The sequence below is a fragment of the Amblyomma americanum genome, chromosome 10 (genome assembly GCF_052857255.1).
Source record: "Amblyomma americanum isolate KBUSLIRL-KWMA chromosome 10, ASM5285725v1, whole genome shotgun sequence".
Lineage (NCBI taxonomy): Eukaryota > Metazoa > Arthropoda > Arachnida > Ixodida > Ixodidae > Amblyomma > Amblyomma americanum.
The window spans coordinates 19,943,814-19,962,441 of NC_135506.1; the positions used below are offsets into that span (position 1 = coordinate 19,943,814).

The window sequence follows — 18,628 nt, forward strand, 5'->3', positions numbered from 1 at the left end:
TACGAATGAAGGAACTTCTGCTCGGCATCAGATCATTGACATAGCGGTATGGCTGTTGTGGTGCCCCCACTGCCCATACACTTCTACGAGACGGGCCGATGTTAAGAGACACATAGAATCGCACGCCCCAGGAGAGAAATTTAAATGCTTCATCTGCTCAAAGTCATTTTCTACGCACTCCATCCTTAACAGGCATATGCCCTCCCACACTGGGGAAAAACCATACAAGTGCACAAATTGTCCTTTTGCAACTGTTAGAGAAGACGACCTAGTTAGGCACAAGCGTTTGCACACGGGTGAAAAACCCTACAAGTGTAAGAAGTGCATTTATGCAGCGAGTACAAGTGGCGACCTTCTACGGCACAAGCGTACGCACACAGGTGAAAAACCCTACAAGTGCGACAAGTGCACTTATGCATCGGCTTCAAGGGGCCACCTAGTTGAGCATAAGCGTACGCACTCAGGCGAAAGACCCTACAAATGTGAAGTGTGTTCTTATTCGGCGACTCAGAAAGGGAATTTAGACCGTCACATGCTTATGCATCAAAGAGCTGCGAACTTTCGCTGTACTCAATGTTCTTTCGTGAGTTCAAGCACTGAGAGCCTCAAACAGCACTTCTGCGGACACTGAAATTGAATCCTTCGTAAATATGTGCGCATGATGATGACGCTGAACAGTGGCATATACCCCTCCACAGAAATAATTATCCGTTTTTTGTGGACACGCGTGACGTATTAGGTGACAGGCGCGGCTTACATCTGACATTTTTGTACAAACTTCTTACAACGAGGCGTTGGAAGCAAGGGCTTTGTAGGTTCTAGCCATTGATGTATTATTAGTTCATGTTATCTTAGCCATAGACACAGCGCATCAAGTGCTTTGGTTTTTTTTAAGAGGAAGGCAGTGTGCATATTGGCCAAAGTTCGTACCATTAATGTGCAGACTGCGAATACCATGGTCGTTTAGCGTAAGCTCTTTCATTGGTTGAGAGTGCAGCTTATCACAAAGCATGGAAGTTCATCCCAGCCAAAAACGCCGGAAGGGGTGCCGACACCTGTTTCCTCATAGGCGGTCTTTTATAAGCCGAAGGTCAAAGGCAAATCCGTCGCGTCCCCTTTAAGTGTCGCACTAAGGATGCCACAACATTCTCGACCTGAACTACATCGATTTACAACAGTGCTTCGCATTTACAGTTTAACATTGTCTATATTCCTTTCCCATTCCAAGAAAATGTTAGCGACCTCTATGAATATTTGATGATATCTGGACTTCGATAGCTGCTCTTGAAGCTCCTCCACGGTCTATCCGGCATTTTGATTGCGTGCCGCATGCGGTGGGGTAACGACGAGATATCACGCGCGAATGATAAAACGTAAAAACACTCTATTTCACACTTTTTTGCGCACGCGCACTGCAGAATCATTCCAAAATTTCAAAAGTTCAGAAATAAACTCAATAATGACCTAAGGCGGGCTAAGTTCGCGTATTATCACCAGCTAATCTGTAATGTTTCAAGCAAGCACCATAATGTTGCCTGGAATGTCATAAACAAAGTCTTGGGCCGAAGTGGTTCACACTCAAACTCTGATAGCATCGTTGTTGACGGGCAAGAATACACTGGCCAGTCGCTAGCTGATTACTTTAACCAACACTTCATCAGTATAGGTCATACAATACCCCCCCGCGACACAGAAACAGGATAGAGCCTTGAACACAATTGACAGCTTTTTCCTCGAACCAACTGACTTAACGGAAGTGTACACAGCATTCAGTTAGCTAAATAACTCTGCTGATTTAGAGTGCGACAACTTACAAATCAAGCCCAAAAAATATGTTTTAGATTTGCTTCTGCCTGTACTTGTGCATATTTTAAATTTAATTTTTGAAACTGGGTTTTTTTCCCGATGAAATGAAGCGATCCAGAGTTTCTGTCATATACAAAAGTGGTGACAGAAACACCCCAACTAATTACAGACCAATAAGTATTATCTCGTTTTTTAAAGGAGCAGAAAAAATTATGTTCGCACGTCTTTTAAAGTATTTTAAAGCCAGAAATATTTTCTACAAGGAATTACATGGCTTTAGAGCCGGAAGATCTACTGAAACTGCGCTACTGACAATTAAAGAATTTGTTCTGGAGAGTATTGAGAAAAATTACTTTACACTTGGCCTCTTTGTAGATTTCACAAAAGCATTTGACTGCCTAAGCCACAACATCCTCCTAACTAAACTCTCCCGGTATGTAATACGCGGAACACCTCTTGAACTAATGAAGTCGTACTTAATAAACAGAACACAAATGGTATATATGGGGAAACACCAATCAAGTTTTCTGCTAGTTAGTAAGGGTGTACCACAAGGAAGCCTCTTAGGACCTCTTATTTAATATTTTTATTAATGGCATTGTCCTCGTCAGTAGGTAAGCAAAATTTGTCATATACGCCGATGACTGTTCTATACTTACGGCTGGTCCGGATACAAACGTGTTCATTAGGCAATGTCAAGACTTTCTCATTAACTTATCCTCCTGGTCGCAATCCAATGGACTGAAAATAAATTAGAGAAAAACTAAAATAATGGTATTCAGAGCAAAAAATAAGGCGTTTCAATCAAACCATGTCATAACCTATGAAGCACAGAATATTCATATCGTAGAATCACTTAAAATACTTGGAGTGACATTCTGCAGCACATTTGCTGGGATTTCCATGTTGCTAATATATGTAAGAAAATCTCCGCTGTAGCTGGAGTCGTCTCTCGTCGTAGTTTCCTTCCAGCACGCGTTAAGCTCCAAATATACCATCCCTTATTTGCTTCACATATCAACTATTGTAATCTCTGCAGCACCACAATCAACACAATTAAACAAAAAAAATTTATAATCCAAAAAATAATTATACGATACATCGGGAATCATGAACGCTTAGCACATACCGACCCGCTTTTCGCAACCTATAAGGTCATTCCTGTCTTTCATTATACGATTTCCGAATTTTGCGTACATACTACTCTTTGGCTAATTCATTTCGTTACTTTTTAATTGTCGCCACATCACTACAACCCCACGAACCAGTCTTATACACACGAAACACAGAAAACTGGCACGTTCCCCGTTTCCGAACAAATTATAAGAACCAGTCATTGAAACATAATCTTCCCTCACTATTAAATTTTACGATAAGCCCACAAGAAACGACTTGCGGGAACAATTTCTAAATGCATTGTAAAAACCTAATGTCTGTCTAGCTTTTCATCACATTGTGTTTCTTTATCAAATACTGATACAAATACAAATTACGTCGCCTACTGTAGTTGGTTTTTGAACATGTAATATGCTCACTTCTATACAGAGTCAATATTTGTATTGTATACACAAGCCGTGTTTTCCTTGTATATAACATTGCATATAATATTGTTTTCTTGCCATATTGCAATCATTTATCTGCACACTTCCGTCTTGTCATGGTCTCTTTGGCCTCGTCAAGCTGCCCCGAGCAGCTTTTTGTCCAAGAGCGCCTACCATGTATATATGGGGTGAAAGAAATAAATTTGAATTTGAAAGTTCAAGAGCAACGCATCAATCATTTGGTGCTCCTCATGTTGAACCAGATGAAACATTTGGCAAACCGCTACGCAGTACACGTGCATCTTTGAGTCAGCACCGAGGCTGGTTAAATTTTTCGTCTATCAGAGGTAAGATTATTTAGCAACTGCTTACAAATGCTATTGCTGCGCTAAATATCATACTTGTTGGACGAACCTTGTTTATCGCATGCCTTTATTCAGCAATGCCGCCTGATCTTTCCTGACGAGACAATAAGTATAAAAACTTTTGCTCTAATAAATCAAACTTGGAAGTCATTGAGCGTCGGCATCTTTTATCATCGACGAGTGCAGCAGGTGCCCTCCGTGCTGAGGCGGCGACTCTAACCAAGCGGAGGAAGGTGAAGGAAAAAATGGGTGAAAACTGCGTCAGGTGTGAGCACGGACGCCTGAAAATTGTCAATTGTTCCGCTGTTGTAATGAAAGCTTGCAGGATTTGAAGATGTCACAAAGTGTGCTTCCACGATCATGGTACGAATATTCCCGGACCTCGCAGCCAATGCCTTTGCTTGGAACCTGACTAATACCCCTGCCACACGGCAAATCTAATGTCATTCCCATCGAATGACATTTGTTCGACTTAATGTCATTTATTCTGCGTGCTGCTACACGGCCAAAAGTAATTTTGCAAATGATGGCGATTGCGATGGAGAAAACGTGCAGCATAAAAACATTTCGATCTATGCTTCAATATGTTTCGAAAAGTATTGTTTTGCGAATGGAAACCGATTTCAAAATTTTAATCCTCGTTTCAATAACGCGTTGATCACTGCTATCCACCGGGAGTCCAAGCCAAGCCAAAGTTCAGCCAGCGGCGGCAGACAAATGGCGGACGTCACTACGTCGCTTTGTGCAATGGATTCGCGGCAGCGGAATGCGATCGCTGCGAGTCTATGCTTGCGAGCACAAAGACGCAGCAGGCTGGCCCTGTACATAGGCAGATTAGCGCAGCAGAGGGTAGCCATACGCCATCAAGAAGCAGTGAGCGCTAACCTTGAGGATCGACTTATCGCCAATGCCTTCGCGATAAGTGCAGCTATTGCTGGAAGTTTGCCAGCGGTGCCTCGAGAGCGATGGACATTCCAGAGGAGCGAAAGATGGTTTGAAGAAACTTTGCCGCACTTGGGTGAACTGCATTTTCGACAGTCGCTTCGCGTCACTTTTGACACGTTCCGCTATATTGTTGACGCGCTGAGCTGTGTCCTGGAACGCGCTACGACAAATATGCGGGAAGCCATTCCGGTTGAAAAACGCGTAGCGATAGGACTCTACCGGCTGCGTTCCAGCGCTGAGGACCAGACCATCGCCCATCTATTTGGTGTGGGACGGTCAACAGTGAATCTCCTCACCAAGGAGTTTTTTGCCGCAGTCACTGATGTGTTGGGAGGGGAGTGGCTTAACATGGTCAGCCGGCAAGAAATGCCCAATCAGATCCGTGAATTCTATGCGTTCAGCGGCTTCCCCCAGGCTCTCGGCGCCATGAATGGATGTCACATTCCCATCTCACCACCACAAGAGCATGCAGCTGATTACTACATTTATAAAGGGTGGTAAGTGTGTTTTTATCTTTTGTGTGTTAAATCTGAAGCCATTAATCAAGCAAGCAGGCAATTCTCTGCCGCTTTTTTTATGTACTGACTTCGGTGCCTTCAATTCAACGTCTGTGAGCTTAGAACAATGCTAACGGTACCTTGGTTGATGACAGAAGTATTGCCATGTATTTTTGTGCAGAGAAAAATTACGAAATTCCTCTCGTGATTGTTAAGTGCTAATGATGTCCAATTTGTTCTGTTTCATGCAGGCACAGCATCATTCTTTTGGCCATTGTTGACCACAAGTACAGCTTCCGGTACCTGAATGTGGGGAGCCCTGGAAGATGCCACGATGCTTTTGTGTACGGGCGGTCACAGCTCTCCAAACACATCAAGAGTGACTACTTCCAGTCACCTGTGTCCGTCATCGAGGGAGTAGCTGTGGCAGCGGTGGTGCTTTGCGACCAAGCTTTCCCTTTAACTTCAAATCTTCTCAAGCCGTTTGCGAATGCTCTTTCATGCTCGAAAGAAGCACAATTCAATTATATTTTGTCAAAGACAAGAAGAATAGTAGAGAATGCCTTTGGACGACTGAAGGCTCGCTTCAGATTCGTCATGAAGCGAATGGAGTGCAAGCTTCCAACCGCAATGCGAGCCATCAAAGCAGCATGTGTTCTGCACAACATCTGCGAGGCTCTAAATGACCCCATAGAACAGCAGTGGGTGCAGGAAGTGCACGAGTTTGATTCCTTGTATGCACAACCTGTGCATAACACAACTGAAGCGAGCAGCCATGGAAATGAAGTCAGGGCAGCCCTTGCCACTTATTTCTCTAAAAAAGAAAGCCTCTGCAGAGCATCCCGCAGAGCAGGAATCTGAGGAGTGTTTAGCTTGCAGCAGGAAAAGATTGCACATGCTGTGAACAAATGGTCCAAGCTCCGAACTTGCAGCTGTGCTTCAAAATATGTACAACTGCAGCTTCTAGTGGCAGGTCTTAATTTTTATAGTACATTCAACATTGCAGCTGCTTTTTCTTTGTTACAAATGGTGTATATGTGCTTGCTGTTACAAGTGGTGTGCATGGTTCAGCAGTTTAATCCTCGTTTCAATGACGCGTTGATCACTGTTGTGGCACAGTCTGTAGCCATGTTCATACTTCAAGTGATACAAAGTATTCACTAGTTGCCTTGTGTCCCTACTGTTTATGATTTATTAGCCCATTTTGAGCTTTTTTTCCATTTTTTCTCATAAGGTGCCTTGTAGTGTTTTATGTTAAGAGTTTTTGTATAAATCTTGGTGTGCATATCCATGAGCACGTGCGTACAAACTCCAAATGCAAAGCTAGCCATCACATGTGCAATGAAATTCCGGCAAGCTACAAAAATGGAGCCTGTGTGTTCAGCTGCTACATGCAATATTTTGGCATGTGTTGAATGTTAAGCTGCTTTCGTCATGTGACTTCTTACCATCAGTGAAAGCACCATGCAACATAAACAACCAAAGCGCCAGTAATTGCTTATATTATTTATTGAAGCACTTTTCTAATAATGAAATCATGCGCTCTTCCCTGTCAGCAGCCTTCTTTTCCCGCTCGGCAGCTTCTTCTTGCATCTTCAGTGCCCTTTCCCCGAGCTCAAATTCTTTTTGCTTCGAATTTTCGAATGCAATACGCAGCTTCCGCTGCTCTTCAATGAGCTGGCGCAGTAAGATGTCCCTTTGTGGCCTTTTTGGGCGAATGCACGGGGACCGCTGCTTAGCCATCAACTGCTTCTCCGCTGGTGTTTGTGGTCCCGTAGAAACGGTTGCTTCTGAAATTTGGTCAGGGCTACCAGGGGTGGAAAGCTGAAGGGGCGATGGGCCGCTGGATGTCTCATCCACATAGTCTGTAGGACCTGAATATGCAGGGCTTTCGTCTTGCCCGTGCACCATGCTGTGGAAAAGCTGAACCAGTAATACATATCAAATGTTGGTATGCAAAGACAAAGTAATCAAGAGCTTGAAGCACAATAGATTGACACATCATATAGGTGTGGCTTTAGAATCTCCATGGCAAGGGCCATGGAGATGGAGTCAGTGTTTAATCACAGTCACAAGCCATGACAGACAATAATATACAAGCTATGTTGCATACTGTGATAAACATATATTCACCTTGTGTCATCATCATATGAGAGCTGGTAAAGAAAGGTGCGGCTTCAGAACGATACTCCATGGTACATGCCTTTCTTGGCAAACAAAAATAAAACATTTTGTGTCACAACAGTACTGACTGAAAACTATGAAGGTGTAGTACTGACTGAAAACCATGAAGGTGTGGCGGCAGTTCAGAGACTCTGTACATGCAGCTCTTTTTCTTACCTCCTCAGCTGTGGCTTCCTGGAGACAGACTGTCTCTTCCGCCAGGCTAGAGTCATTAGCAGGAAGTGTGCCTAGGAATTGGTGTAATTCCCAATAAAATTTCCATGCTACTGCTCCTTGCCCCGTTTTCTTCCTCAGCTCCCTGGAAAAGTTGTTTATTGTTCATGAAGTTTTCAGAATTGCTACGAGAGTACAATGTTTAAGGAGAGAAGGACCGTGGCACCATGATAAAAGCCATTTGATGAAACGAATCGGCACACGGTCGTGCAAGTAAACGCTTGATTCTGTTGTTTTTTTCAATTTGGGTGCTGTCACTTTACGCAGCGAGGACTACTAAATGAAAAAAATGCGGAGGTAAACAACTAGCACCTTAAGGCTGTCTGGTTAGTCAACTTCTCATCAGAAATTATCAGCAATGGGCAGTGACATGAAGACGGAACAGGACGCGCACTGCCGTTGCGCGGGTGTCGTCTCCGCGTTCTATGCCCGTGCTGCTGCGCGCTGCTGGTTCAGATCACGTACTACATAACGAAAAAAAAGGCAGTGCTTACCTGTACTTGTTTCCCAGCTAGGTTCTCGATTTTTGCCTTGATTGCCTTAAGCGGCTTTTCAATGCCCTCTGCGTGGAGGGCTTCGTGAATAGCAGCATAAACTTTCGCGTTCCTCTTAGTCCGGCGCAAGTCACAAAGGTGATCCTGCCACACTTTGATTAGAGCGTAAGTCTCAGACTCTGTCCACTGAGCTCGGTTTTTTTCTCCGCCCTCGGCCATCGCGGATCCAGCAAGAATAAATAAACAACTCCGAGCGCACAACTACCGCAGCAATTGACACAGCCAGCACTCCGGACTCCGGCAACACAACGCACGCGTTTGCCGCTGGCTCATGGGCTGGCTACGGCTGGCTTTGGGCCACGCTACACAAAAAAGCCAAAAAACATGCCTGCTCGTCCATTCCGGTTGGCTGGTAGCGAGAGTGACAGTTTTATTTTTTCTGGTGCTATTCGGTATTATTATATAAACAAATGAACGACCACAGAATTATACTGGCGTTGAAATATTATAATGCTTGTGTCGCGTTTGAAATTTATGTTCGGTGCATAATCTCACCAAGTCTCTGGTGTCGAGGGAACACATTAGCTCGGAGTTTGCTGAGTTCCCCAAACTCATTCGATACCTAATGTCGTTTTCATGGAATGTCATTATATTTTCTCGTGTGGCAGCAAACTAATGTCGTTTTGAACGAATGTCATTCGATGGAAATGACATTAAATTTGCCGTGTGGTAGGGGTATTAAAAAAACACGAAATCGCGCCTGGCAGGCTGGACAAGCGAAGCAAAGAATCATTGTCCGGGCAGAGCAACAACACAATGTTTCGAAGTACCAAAGTTGCAAGTAGAAGAGAAGAAAAAAATGTAAACGAGAAAAAAAAGGAAGCAGGGGCTTCCAACACATATTAATGAAAGCAGATAGGTGGCTAAGGAGCAACGTATCTCTTTTCTCCCCTCTCCACACCCCTCCATCTCCTCGATCCGAGTAGAATGGGTCTGAGTGGGTAAACACAGTCGAAAGCGCTCCATCGTCCGCTGTTACAACCCCCACCCAACATTCCGATTTCGTCACACCTTCCTTGCGATTTAACCTCCCACTAAGACTTGTTCTACAGTCGCTAGCGTTCTCGCCATTTATTAAAGCGAAAGCTTTACTGGCCACGAGCTTGCGATTTCGCTGTGGCGGTGCTCCGATTAGGCACTGATACAGACGAGCCGTTACCTAGCAACCGCCACTCCTGAGGGGACGCCGCGTGCTCAACGCGCCATCTGGCATGACGTCACACCGCACTCCGGAACACTTGCTGGCCAGCCAGGACGAGGAAGCGCAACGATTTCTTGTACGCCGAGCCACGATGGCAGCTGTCGAGTGCGGCATCCTGGACCAAGGATCGATCACGGCGAACAGTGATCCGTAAGGGTCAAGAACACTTTTTATTTGTCGCAAATAAGCTTTTTTTCCCATGCATCTATCCATCGCCGCGGAGCCACCCTTACCCTTACCCGCCCTTACGCGCTTAACAGCTAACCAACGTATTCGATGGCGGAATCTATGGGAGCCACTGAAACCCCCGCACACTCACTGCGTAAAAAAAAAAACCTGTGTCAAGCCTGGTAATCAAACCAGGGCCTTTGGCGCTTGAGACATGGACGGACAGACGGATGGATGGAGCGTCCCCTTTGAAACGGTGTGATGGCAGCTGCCACCATGCTCAGCTTCTTTTTTCTTTATTTTTGTTGAATTGTGTTGTGAGGGATCAAAATTCGTCATTTTCTTTAAATACGACTTCCTACACTTTTAACCTTATGGCACATCTCTGCTTTTGAGCCACCAATCTTCCAATCGCTTTCTACTTATTTCGACCTCAGATTTATTTACATTGCTATTGTTTTCTCTAAACCCTAGGGTTTCAGGAACAGTGACTGTGCCAGCATGGACATCGGGATGGATACCAAAACATTTTAGCTTGAGGTGTTCTATTGTTTCTACAGATTTACCACACACAGCACATGTGTCATCTTCTTCGTTCAATTCCTTTTTATATCTCCGCGTTCTAAGACATACCGACCTAGTTTCAAACAGTAGGGCACTGCCTTTTGAGTTATCATAAAACGCTTCCTTCCTGATCTGCTGTTTCCAGTACCGATATAGTTCTACACTATGCTATGCTATGCATCTTTTCCATTGAATTTATCCAATTTTTACCTTCCGCGTTTTTAACCTGTCGTTTAATGTTCTGTCTTTCTCCGGCCTCTCATCTGGCATACTTACTGATTAGCTTCCTAGTTCTTTTCCATAACTGTGAGTCAACGCTCTTTATGCATAAGCATTTAAATACCTTAGCTGCCCACTTGTTATCGTACAATTTCCTCAGGCGTTCTTCTTATAGCATTTTACTCTGAGCTTCCGGCGCTTCCAACGATGTCCAGCCCATAACCCCCTTTACTGCCTCGTTCGTGGTTTTCCCGTGGGCACCTAGTGCTAATCTTCCAACAGCTCTCAGATTTACATCTAATCTCGACTGAATTTCTGCCCTTAAGCACTGAACCGCATTTCCAAAAGTAAGCCCCGGCGCCATTATTCCTTTCCGAATACCTCTCAATACTTCATACCTGTTGTACCCACACAATGCCCTATGTTTCATTATCCCGGCATCTCCTCGACTTTTTTCTTTGAGAGACTGCTCGTGCTTTTCCGTGTACATCTGCCCTTTGTTTACCCATACACAGAGATATTTGTATTCGGCCACTCGGGGTATTTCAAGGCCTTGTATTGTAAGCTCATGATAAGTTGTATTATTGCAAATCATCACACCGGACTTCGCTGCGCTAAAACTGAAACCTAGACTGTCTCCTTCGTCTCCACAGCAATAACGAGTTTGCAGATCTTCGTGGATTTCAGTTAACCGTTGAATATCGTTCGCATACATTAAACCAGGCATTCGTTGCTCGACAACCTTTCCGCCTAATGTGTACGACATGTTATAACCTACATTGCTTCCTTGTAGCCTTCTTTCCATACTTATCATATAAAGCATGAACAGCAGCGGTGACAGAGGACAACCTTGCCTTAATACTTTGTGTAAATCGACAGTTTTCGTACTCTTAATTCCTTCCCGTGATATTTCAACTTTATTTTCTTGATATATTTCCCGTCTAAAATGAATTACCTCTGACCGATATCTTCATATTTTAATATGTTCCACAGGAGTTCCCTGTTCACGTTGTCGTATACACCGCTTATGTGCAGGAAGGCTAAATACAGGGTTTGTTTTCCCCATTAGCTATTTCTATGCACTGCGCAGGCATGAACAGGCTATCACCTAAGCGCCTACCACTTCTGTACCCGTTATGGAGTTCTTCGAGAATTCTATTACTATCTAACCATGGCTGTATTTTTAATTTAACCCCTTCACCGCTAACCTGTGTATAACTGATGTTATCGTAATCGGTCCGAAGGATTTTGTGTTCGTCTTATCGCCTTTTCCTTTATAAATCATTTTCATTTTACTCTGTTTCCAGCTGCGCAAAATTTGCTTATTTGTTATGACTACCTCCAATGCTTTTATCAGTGTTTCCTTGCCTCTTGGGCCACGCTACCACTCCGCCACGACGGCTGTAGTTTTCATCGTGAGTAGAGGCGCATCTAGTGAAAGCAAGGGTTAAATATATTAACGCGACAGAGCTAAGCATCCCGTGACCCAGAAAAGCAGCTGTCGTCGGCGTCGGCGGCGTTGGGCGTGAGCGAAAAGTTCCTCCTCCTCCTCCTCCTCCTCCTCCTCCTCGCAATGTACGCCACTGCCCCAACAGATAGCGCGTGACGGCAGCGCCTCCCGCTCGTCTCGTTCGTACGCAGTGGGGCCGTGCGGTCAGGCAGAAACCACGCGGTGAGCGGCGAACAACACAGCGCATATCCAGAGCGCGTTCACCATGAAGCTTGCGGCTTGCTGCCCGTTCGTTCGGCGCGGAAGCTATGCTGGCGTTCCTGGCATCAGGTTTGTCGGGAACGATGTGCCGACGAACTACGACTGCACTTGAGTACCGCGCGTTTCGGCAAGGCGCCTGGCAGCGCTTCTACGGGGTTTGCCGCTCCGCGCGTCCGTTTCACCTCGGGTAGCAGAACGATTTGTCTAACGGGCAAGGCATCACGCCGAACGAGCGATGGCATTCCGTGGACTCCCTGGCAAGGCTGCAACACGCTATCGCGTTCCCCTCTTAAATCCGAAGCTTAAGCGTCCTCCAATTTTTTAACTTATTCGATCCAGAAGTCGCCCCGCTTTCGCTACATATATCCTGGCCGAAGAGAGCAATGCCATCAGAATTTTTTTCTAACTGTTCATCCTGCTATCTGGTGTTGTAGCCTCGTCGGAAGGATAAGGATTGGTGTCATAATAGAAGCTCGTATAATAATAAAAAATAATTTCACTGTACGCCGTTTTATTCAAATTTATATAAAAATTTGGCGCTATACTGAGGAGCTGTCTGCAGTCGAAGTATTCCCCGTATTTAAGTTTTCGTGTGCAAATTCGAACTACCGCTCGTCGGCACACGGTCTGCCGTGCCATCGACGGTAAACACCTTGCAGGCTGTTCCGTTTATAAGGCACATTTCTGAAAGTAGCTGCCGTGATTCTTGATCGACGGCAACAACTTATCGCTCGATATGAGCTGTTGATATGACAGCTGATTTTAGCAGTCGACACAGCGAATTAAGTGCTTCGAATTGTTTTTGCAGAACAGCCAGGTGGTATGCGCTGTGGCCAAAGTCGATACCAATAAAGAGTATAATGCAAATACCATGGTCGGTTAGCGTAAGCTCTTTCATTGCTTCAGAGTGCAAATAGCAGCGAAACATGGAAATTCATCGCAGCCAAAAAACGCCGACAAGGTGCCTCAACCTGTTTCTTGATAGACTGCCTTTTCTAAGGCGATGGAAAAAGGCAAATTCGTTGCGTCCTCTTTACGTGTGGAACTAAATCTGCCAAAATATTTTAGCCCTGAGCTACATAGAATTACAACAGTGCTTCGCATTTACAATTCAACATTTTGTATATTCCTTTCCCATTGCAAGAAAATGTTAGCGACCTCTGTGAATCCTTTATGGAATCTTGACTTCGATCGCTCTTCTTCAAGCGTCCTCCACGGTCTATCCGGTATATTTATTGTGAATCCTTTATAGAATTCTTATTTTTTGTGAATCGTTTATGGAATCTTGACTTCGATCGCTGTTCTTCAAGCGTCCTCTACGGTCTATCCGGTATATTTATTGTGTACCACATGCGGCGAGGTAACAAAGTTTAAGAGCAACGCATCATACAAACATTTTGCGCTCCTCATGTTGAACCAGGTGAAGTATTTGGCAAGCTGCTACGGAGTAGACGTGCTTATTTGAGCCAACGCCGAACCTGGTCGGATTTTCCCATCTATCAGAGGTAACATTATTTAGCAACTGCTTAAGAATGCTATTGCGGCGCGAAATATCAAACTTGTTGAATTGGCCTTGTTCGTCGCATGCCGTTTTTCAGAAATGCCCCCTCATGTTCCCTGACATGACAACACGTATAACAACTTTTGTGCGAATAATTAAAATTTTGAAGTCATTGAGCATCGCCACCTTTTTTTCATATAGCTGGGCGCATGCATGTGTATCACTGACGAGTGCAGCCGGTGCAGTGTGCTGAGGGGACTCTTATCGAGTAAAGGAACGCGACGAAAAATGGTCAACAATTACGTAGGGAGTGAACATGAACGCGCGCAAATTGTCAATTCGTTCCCTTTTGTTGTAATCAAGGCCATCAATATTTATAGATATCGCAAACAAAGCTTTCATTGTCATGGCATTTATATTCTGCAAGGTCGCACAGAGTGGATTGATTTGGAGCCTAACTTATAAGCACGGGACATTGGACCTGACCTCTTCGACAAGTGAAACGAAAAGAATTATCGCCTTGGCAGACCAACAGCTCAACATATCTTGGAATCTGCTGCGTGGCACAATTCAGCCCGATGATTTTTTCTTACAACAATACTAAGGGAAAAATTTCACAAACATGAATCGCGAACAAGCCGATCGATATAAAAGCAGAGAAGCTCCGGCCTGTAAGACAAACTGGAAATGTTGAAGCAAAAGAGGAGAAAAATTATAAAGAAAAAATAAGCGGGTCTTTACAACCGATTTTCTGGACAGCAGATAGGCGGCCAAGTAGCAGCCTATATCTTTTCGTCCCCTCCCCACCCGTCCATCTGCGCGATCCGAATGGAATCAGTCGGAGTGGGTAAGCAGTCAAAAACGATCCAGGGTCCGCTTTTATACCCCCTCCCCCAAACACTCTCGTCACCTGATCTTTCCCGGCTTCACCTAGCACTCCGCATTGTTCTACAGCCTTGGTGTTTTCTTTATTTAGTTTTATCTGTTCATCGTGCTCTCTGGTGCTGTAGCGTCGGGAGAAGGATAATAATTGCTCTCGAACCGCAAGCATGAATTTAAAAAAAAATCCAGACTGGACGCCGTTTTCTTCTAATTTATATAAAAAGCTGACTCCCTACAGAGGACCTTTCTATGAACGGGGATGCCAAGGGTGCTCTATTCAGAAAGGCGTAGTAGCATCGGGTGCTCAGTAGTGAGAGCAGGCGGCGATGTGTACAGGACGCTTTTTCGAAACGTGTATGATGGCAAGACGCATGCAGCGGGCAGTCAATAAATTCAACTTCATTTTCTTTGTTGCAAGTATAATTTTTCACTGTCTGCAATCGAAGCAACGCTCTCATGCTAAGACGACCGATCATCGTCAGGACATCCCGCAATCGACAGCTCCCGGGGCAGTGATTAATTCTACCTGGATGCTCAGCGGAAACAGGAAAGAATACTCAAGTGACGATGGCGAATAAAGAAAACACTGCCGACATGGTGACGGGAGCGATTGAGTTTCAGAATATTGGAGCGGTTTGGCAGCGTCGGCTGATAAGCACAGTGCGTCAATACACAGACAGCTCAGTCGCATTCTTTGCGCGAAATCTGGCATACACGCGTCGTCTAGGATTTAAGGATTGTGAAATACAGCTCCAGAAGCATAAGAAAATAAATGAGCTGTATAACACACGTGCTATAAAAATACCCGCTATTAATCAGGAGTTAGCTACATCTCCATATTCCATGCTCTAGATATATGACCCACATTTTAGGAAGGATAACTTCGTGGTAGCGGTGGTCTCTTTTTTAATGTCAGTTTTGTGCGTTACAAATAGAAGGTACCGAAACAAATACGATAGCCAAAACATTTAACACAATATAAAAGGGCCTTAGTTCATTTGGCAAGCAGGAGGTAAAGATCCGTTAAATGTGAGAGTCCTCAGCGATCTAGCCACTGTGATGTAGGATTAATTTGACCCGACTCGACGCGCCGGCTTCTGCAAATATTACATGGCAGCCCGGACAATTTCAGCGACGCCCATCGCCAAGCGAAAGCGCCCTAGATGCTTCACCGATCAAGGAGTCTTGTCGCGTCAATAGGGACGCTGTCCTCGTTTTGTCGGCTTTCTTTGCCACTGCTATCTCCAAATCGTGCGGATGTCACGAGACGCATTTAATTTCACCCACCAGAAGAACCACAGAATTTCCGCGACTGCGCATTGTAATTTTAGGCGAAAAGTGATTGAGATACATATGCGCCGCCACAGTCGAAAGAAACCTTTTAAGTCCGACATGTGCCCCTATGCACCGCTCGAGCCGAGGTACAAACTCGTAAAAAGGTGACGCACATAGATGAAAGAACCTTAACCTGTTACATGTGTCCACTTGCGACTGGTCGGAAGGCGTCTGCAAAGGCCAAAGTTGAGAAGACATGCGAGTGCAGAGGGGCCCTGCTGTACCTTGCACGAGCATTCGTAGGTTCAAGTTCTCAAACGCCTCGAACAGCACACGTGCGTACACTGGCAGTGAATTCCTTATAGGTTAAAACGACATGTAATGAGAATGATGACACTGACCAATGGGTTGAGACTCGCCACGAATAACCATCCTCCTTTAGTCAACATACAGTAGTTTTATGTGTAATTAATCAACTTCTTACTGCCTAAAGCTCAGTGGAAGACATATAGAGCTTTCCACCATTACAGCGCATCGCTACCAACTAATAAATATTAATACCTGTTATATTAGGATTACACTCTGCATAAATTGCCTCGGTTTTCTCCAAAGATCCTCGTTTGTATGGCTAATGACGTCTGCACCAATAATGTGGAAACTGCGAGTGTCATGGTCGTTCAAATTGCGTTCCAGTGGCCTCTGAGTGCCACGTGTTCGAAATCAAACAATACCATGGCACCCATGAAGACAGGCAAAGTTCCTTCACAACGTATCGTCATAAACTGTCTAATATAAGTTGACGGTGTTGAGCAACTTTTCTGCATCCTATATACTCATCGCAAGCAAGCTGAAGAAGGCTGCCTACGATGCATGTGCTTTGTCATCGAAATTTGTCCCCTTGTAGTACAACTACACTCCTCATTACAGTCCGGCATTCAACCAGGCTGAAGACATGTCGATTAGCTTTCAGTCTCAAAAATATCTTAGCAACATCGTCTCATCATTTAACGAAATTTGTATTTCCAGCTCGGATCATCGAACATATTCATGAGGAGTCTGTGCAGAGCATCTGTCGGGTAATGTATGCGTTGAGCTATCGGAAGGAAGGAGCAGACTCGGCGATGCTGGGACAGGCACCTGCCTGAACGCTTGGGATTTAGAATGCAAGGAGCGTCGCATTATAAAGACCTGACGGAAAAAGACGGGCTTTGCAGATGAGTTAATAAAACTACCAAATGTCATCCTTATCACCTGAAGAGTATCAGACTGGCCCTGGCCAGCAGACAACCGCGGGAACTGCTGCTGTTAACCCGGCAACTCTGCTGCTCAGCCTCCTCTTCAGACGTTACGAAGAATTGCCCAGCTCGCCCTAGAGAAAAGCTGTTCAAATGTGTCCATTGGATACCGACGTCTTTGCGTTCAGTCACATGTTCAAGAGGAACACGCACTGCGATACTGCAGAAAAACAAGCTATTCTCAAGAGGCGCTAGTAAAAATTTGCATCGCATAATCCTCGATCCGACGCAGCATTGTTTCATTCTAATGCTTGAAAAAAAAATGCGCCGTGATTAATTGCTACTCGTCAACGTGCTCAAAAGGTCCAGTTGGCGGGCTTCTTTTATCAGCTTCGCTGATACACAGCTTATCGCGTGGCTCTTCCGAACAAGCGGTTCCAACACGACCTGTTACCGAATATAATAAAGAAAAGGTAACATGGAAATAAAGATTATCAAGGCTTCTTCAGTGCAATAAAACAAACAACCCTTTTGTTTTTCTTGATTTATTTCAAGCATTGAACGCAGGAATTTCAGCTTCAAATGTCTGTTAATCATTGATCTTGGGAAATAACTGGCTTTCCAAAGCTCAAGGAGTTCTACGATTTATTCCCAGACAAAGGCAGAGGCAGCCGAAAAAATTCTGCACCAACGAACGAAAAGAATTAAGAACAGCCTTGAGTTTAATGTTATCTAGTCAAGCTATATGTCAGGTTTGTCACCTCAGTAATGATTCATGATCCATGAATAGAAACCGTGATATAGCATCGAGTATATACGGTTCGTAACATATCTTTCTCAGCAATACCATTCTTAATCGGATCGGCTAACGGTAATGAAAGCAGTTTTTTTACGTATCGTGCTCAGAACTGCGCTCAAGGAATGCGTGTGCTGGAAGAATGCATAGCAAGCAGCGCATTTTATCAAGAAAACTATAACATGCACTTGTCCTGAGTCATGCATATAAGACAGCGCGGGAAGACCGCAGCTGTGAAAAGAAGACCAAGAAACTCACGCCACCAATGTGCGGTTAGTTGTTTAAGCGTGGCCCGAAAATCTGTTTTCATTAATATTGAAGAGATAAAAATATTGGCTTTAATAAACGACATCACTTCTGCTTATAAAAGCTGTCTAGTTTAAAGTTTTCTTTTTTTCTGTTGAAGATACAAGGCAACAGGCTTTTTGTGTAACGAATGTACATCATGACCCATTGGCGAAGTGTGTTCTGGTAGCGCTTCACTAGCATTTTCAAGGCTAATGTTGTTGGCAGGTAGATGTGCAGCACTGAAACTATCTTTGGTAACGGTATGAACACAACTAATATAAGAACTCTGAACAAATCGGGGCGCTGGATTTTGAGAAAAGGGCCCTTTGGTCAATTTCGGAAATAGTACGATTAAGTACGATTAGTACGCTGCACAAATGCAGCGCCACCGTTTGGTTCATGTGGATCCCACTAGGCGGCGACACACAAAATGAACAGAAGCGTGGGCGTGCCCATCTGAAATGCCACGAGGGTGGCGCATTCGAACGGTTCGCGTTTGCCTGTGTGCCCAGCCGCTGCAAAGCCATTTTGCACCCGCTTACCTTTTACACTTCGTGAAGCGCTCATTTCGCGTTGCACGACCAAACGAGACTCGGACCCCCAAGGACGAAATCCCAAGGAGACCACGCGTGAGTACCGCAGCTATTCACAGCTACTTTCCTCGCGTCGTTTGCGGTCCACTT

At 44.7% G+C, this 18,628-nt stretch overlaps 1 protein-coding gene across 1 annotated transcript; it reads left to right on the plus strand.

Moving 5' to 3' along the window:
- The first annotated feature begins 4,828 nt into the window (after positions 1-4,828).
- LOC144108065 (uncharacterized) lies at positions 4,829-6,015 on the plus strand. The gene is made up of 2 exons (XM_077641346.1): positions 4,829-5,154; positions 5,406-6,015. The coding sequence occupies exons 1-2, from the start codon at positions 4,829-4,831 to the stop codon at positions 6,013-6,015; spliced, it is 936 nt and encodes a 311-aa protein (XP_077497472.1).
- Positions 6,016-18,628: the final 12,613 nt, after the last annotated feature.

Bases quoted from the DNA above. Each gene is read 5' to 3' on its own strand.
- LOC144108065 (XM_077641346.1), top strand. From the start codon at position 4,829: ATGCGGGAAGCCATTCCGGTTGAAAAACGCGTAGCGATAGGACTCTAC. The intron at 5,155-5,405 runs GTAAGTGTGTTT...TGTTTCATGCAG, and splicing joins TACTACATTTATAAAGGGTG to GCACAGCATCATTCTTTTGG.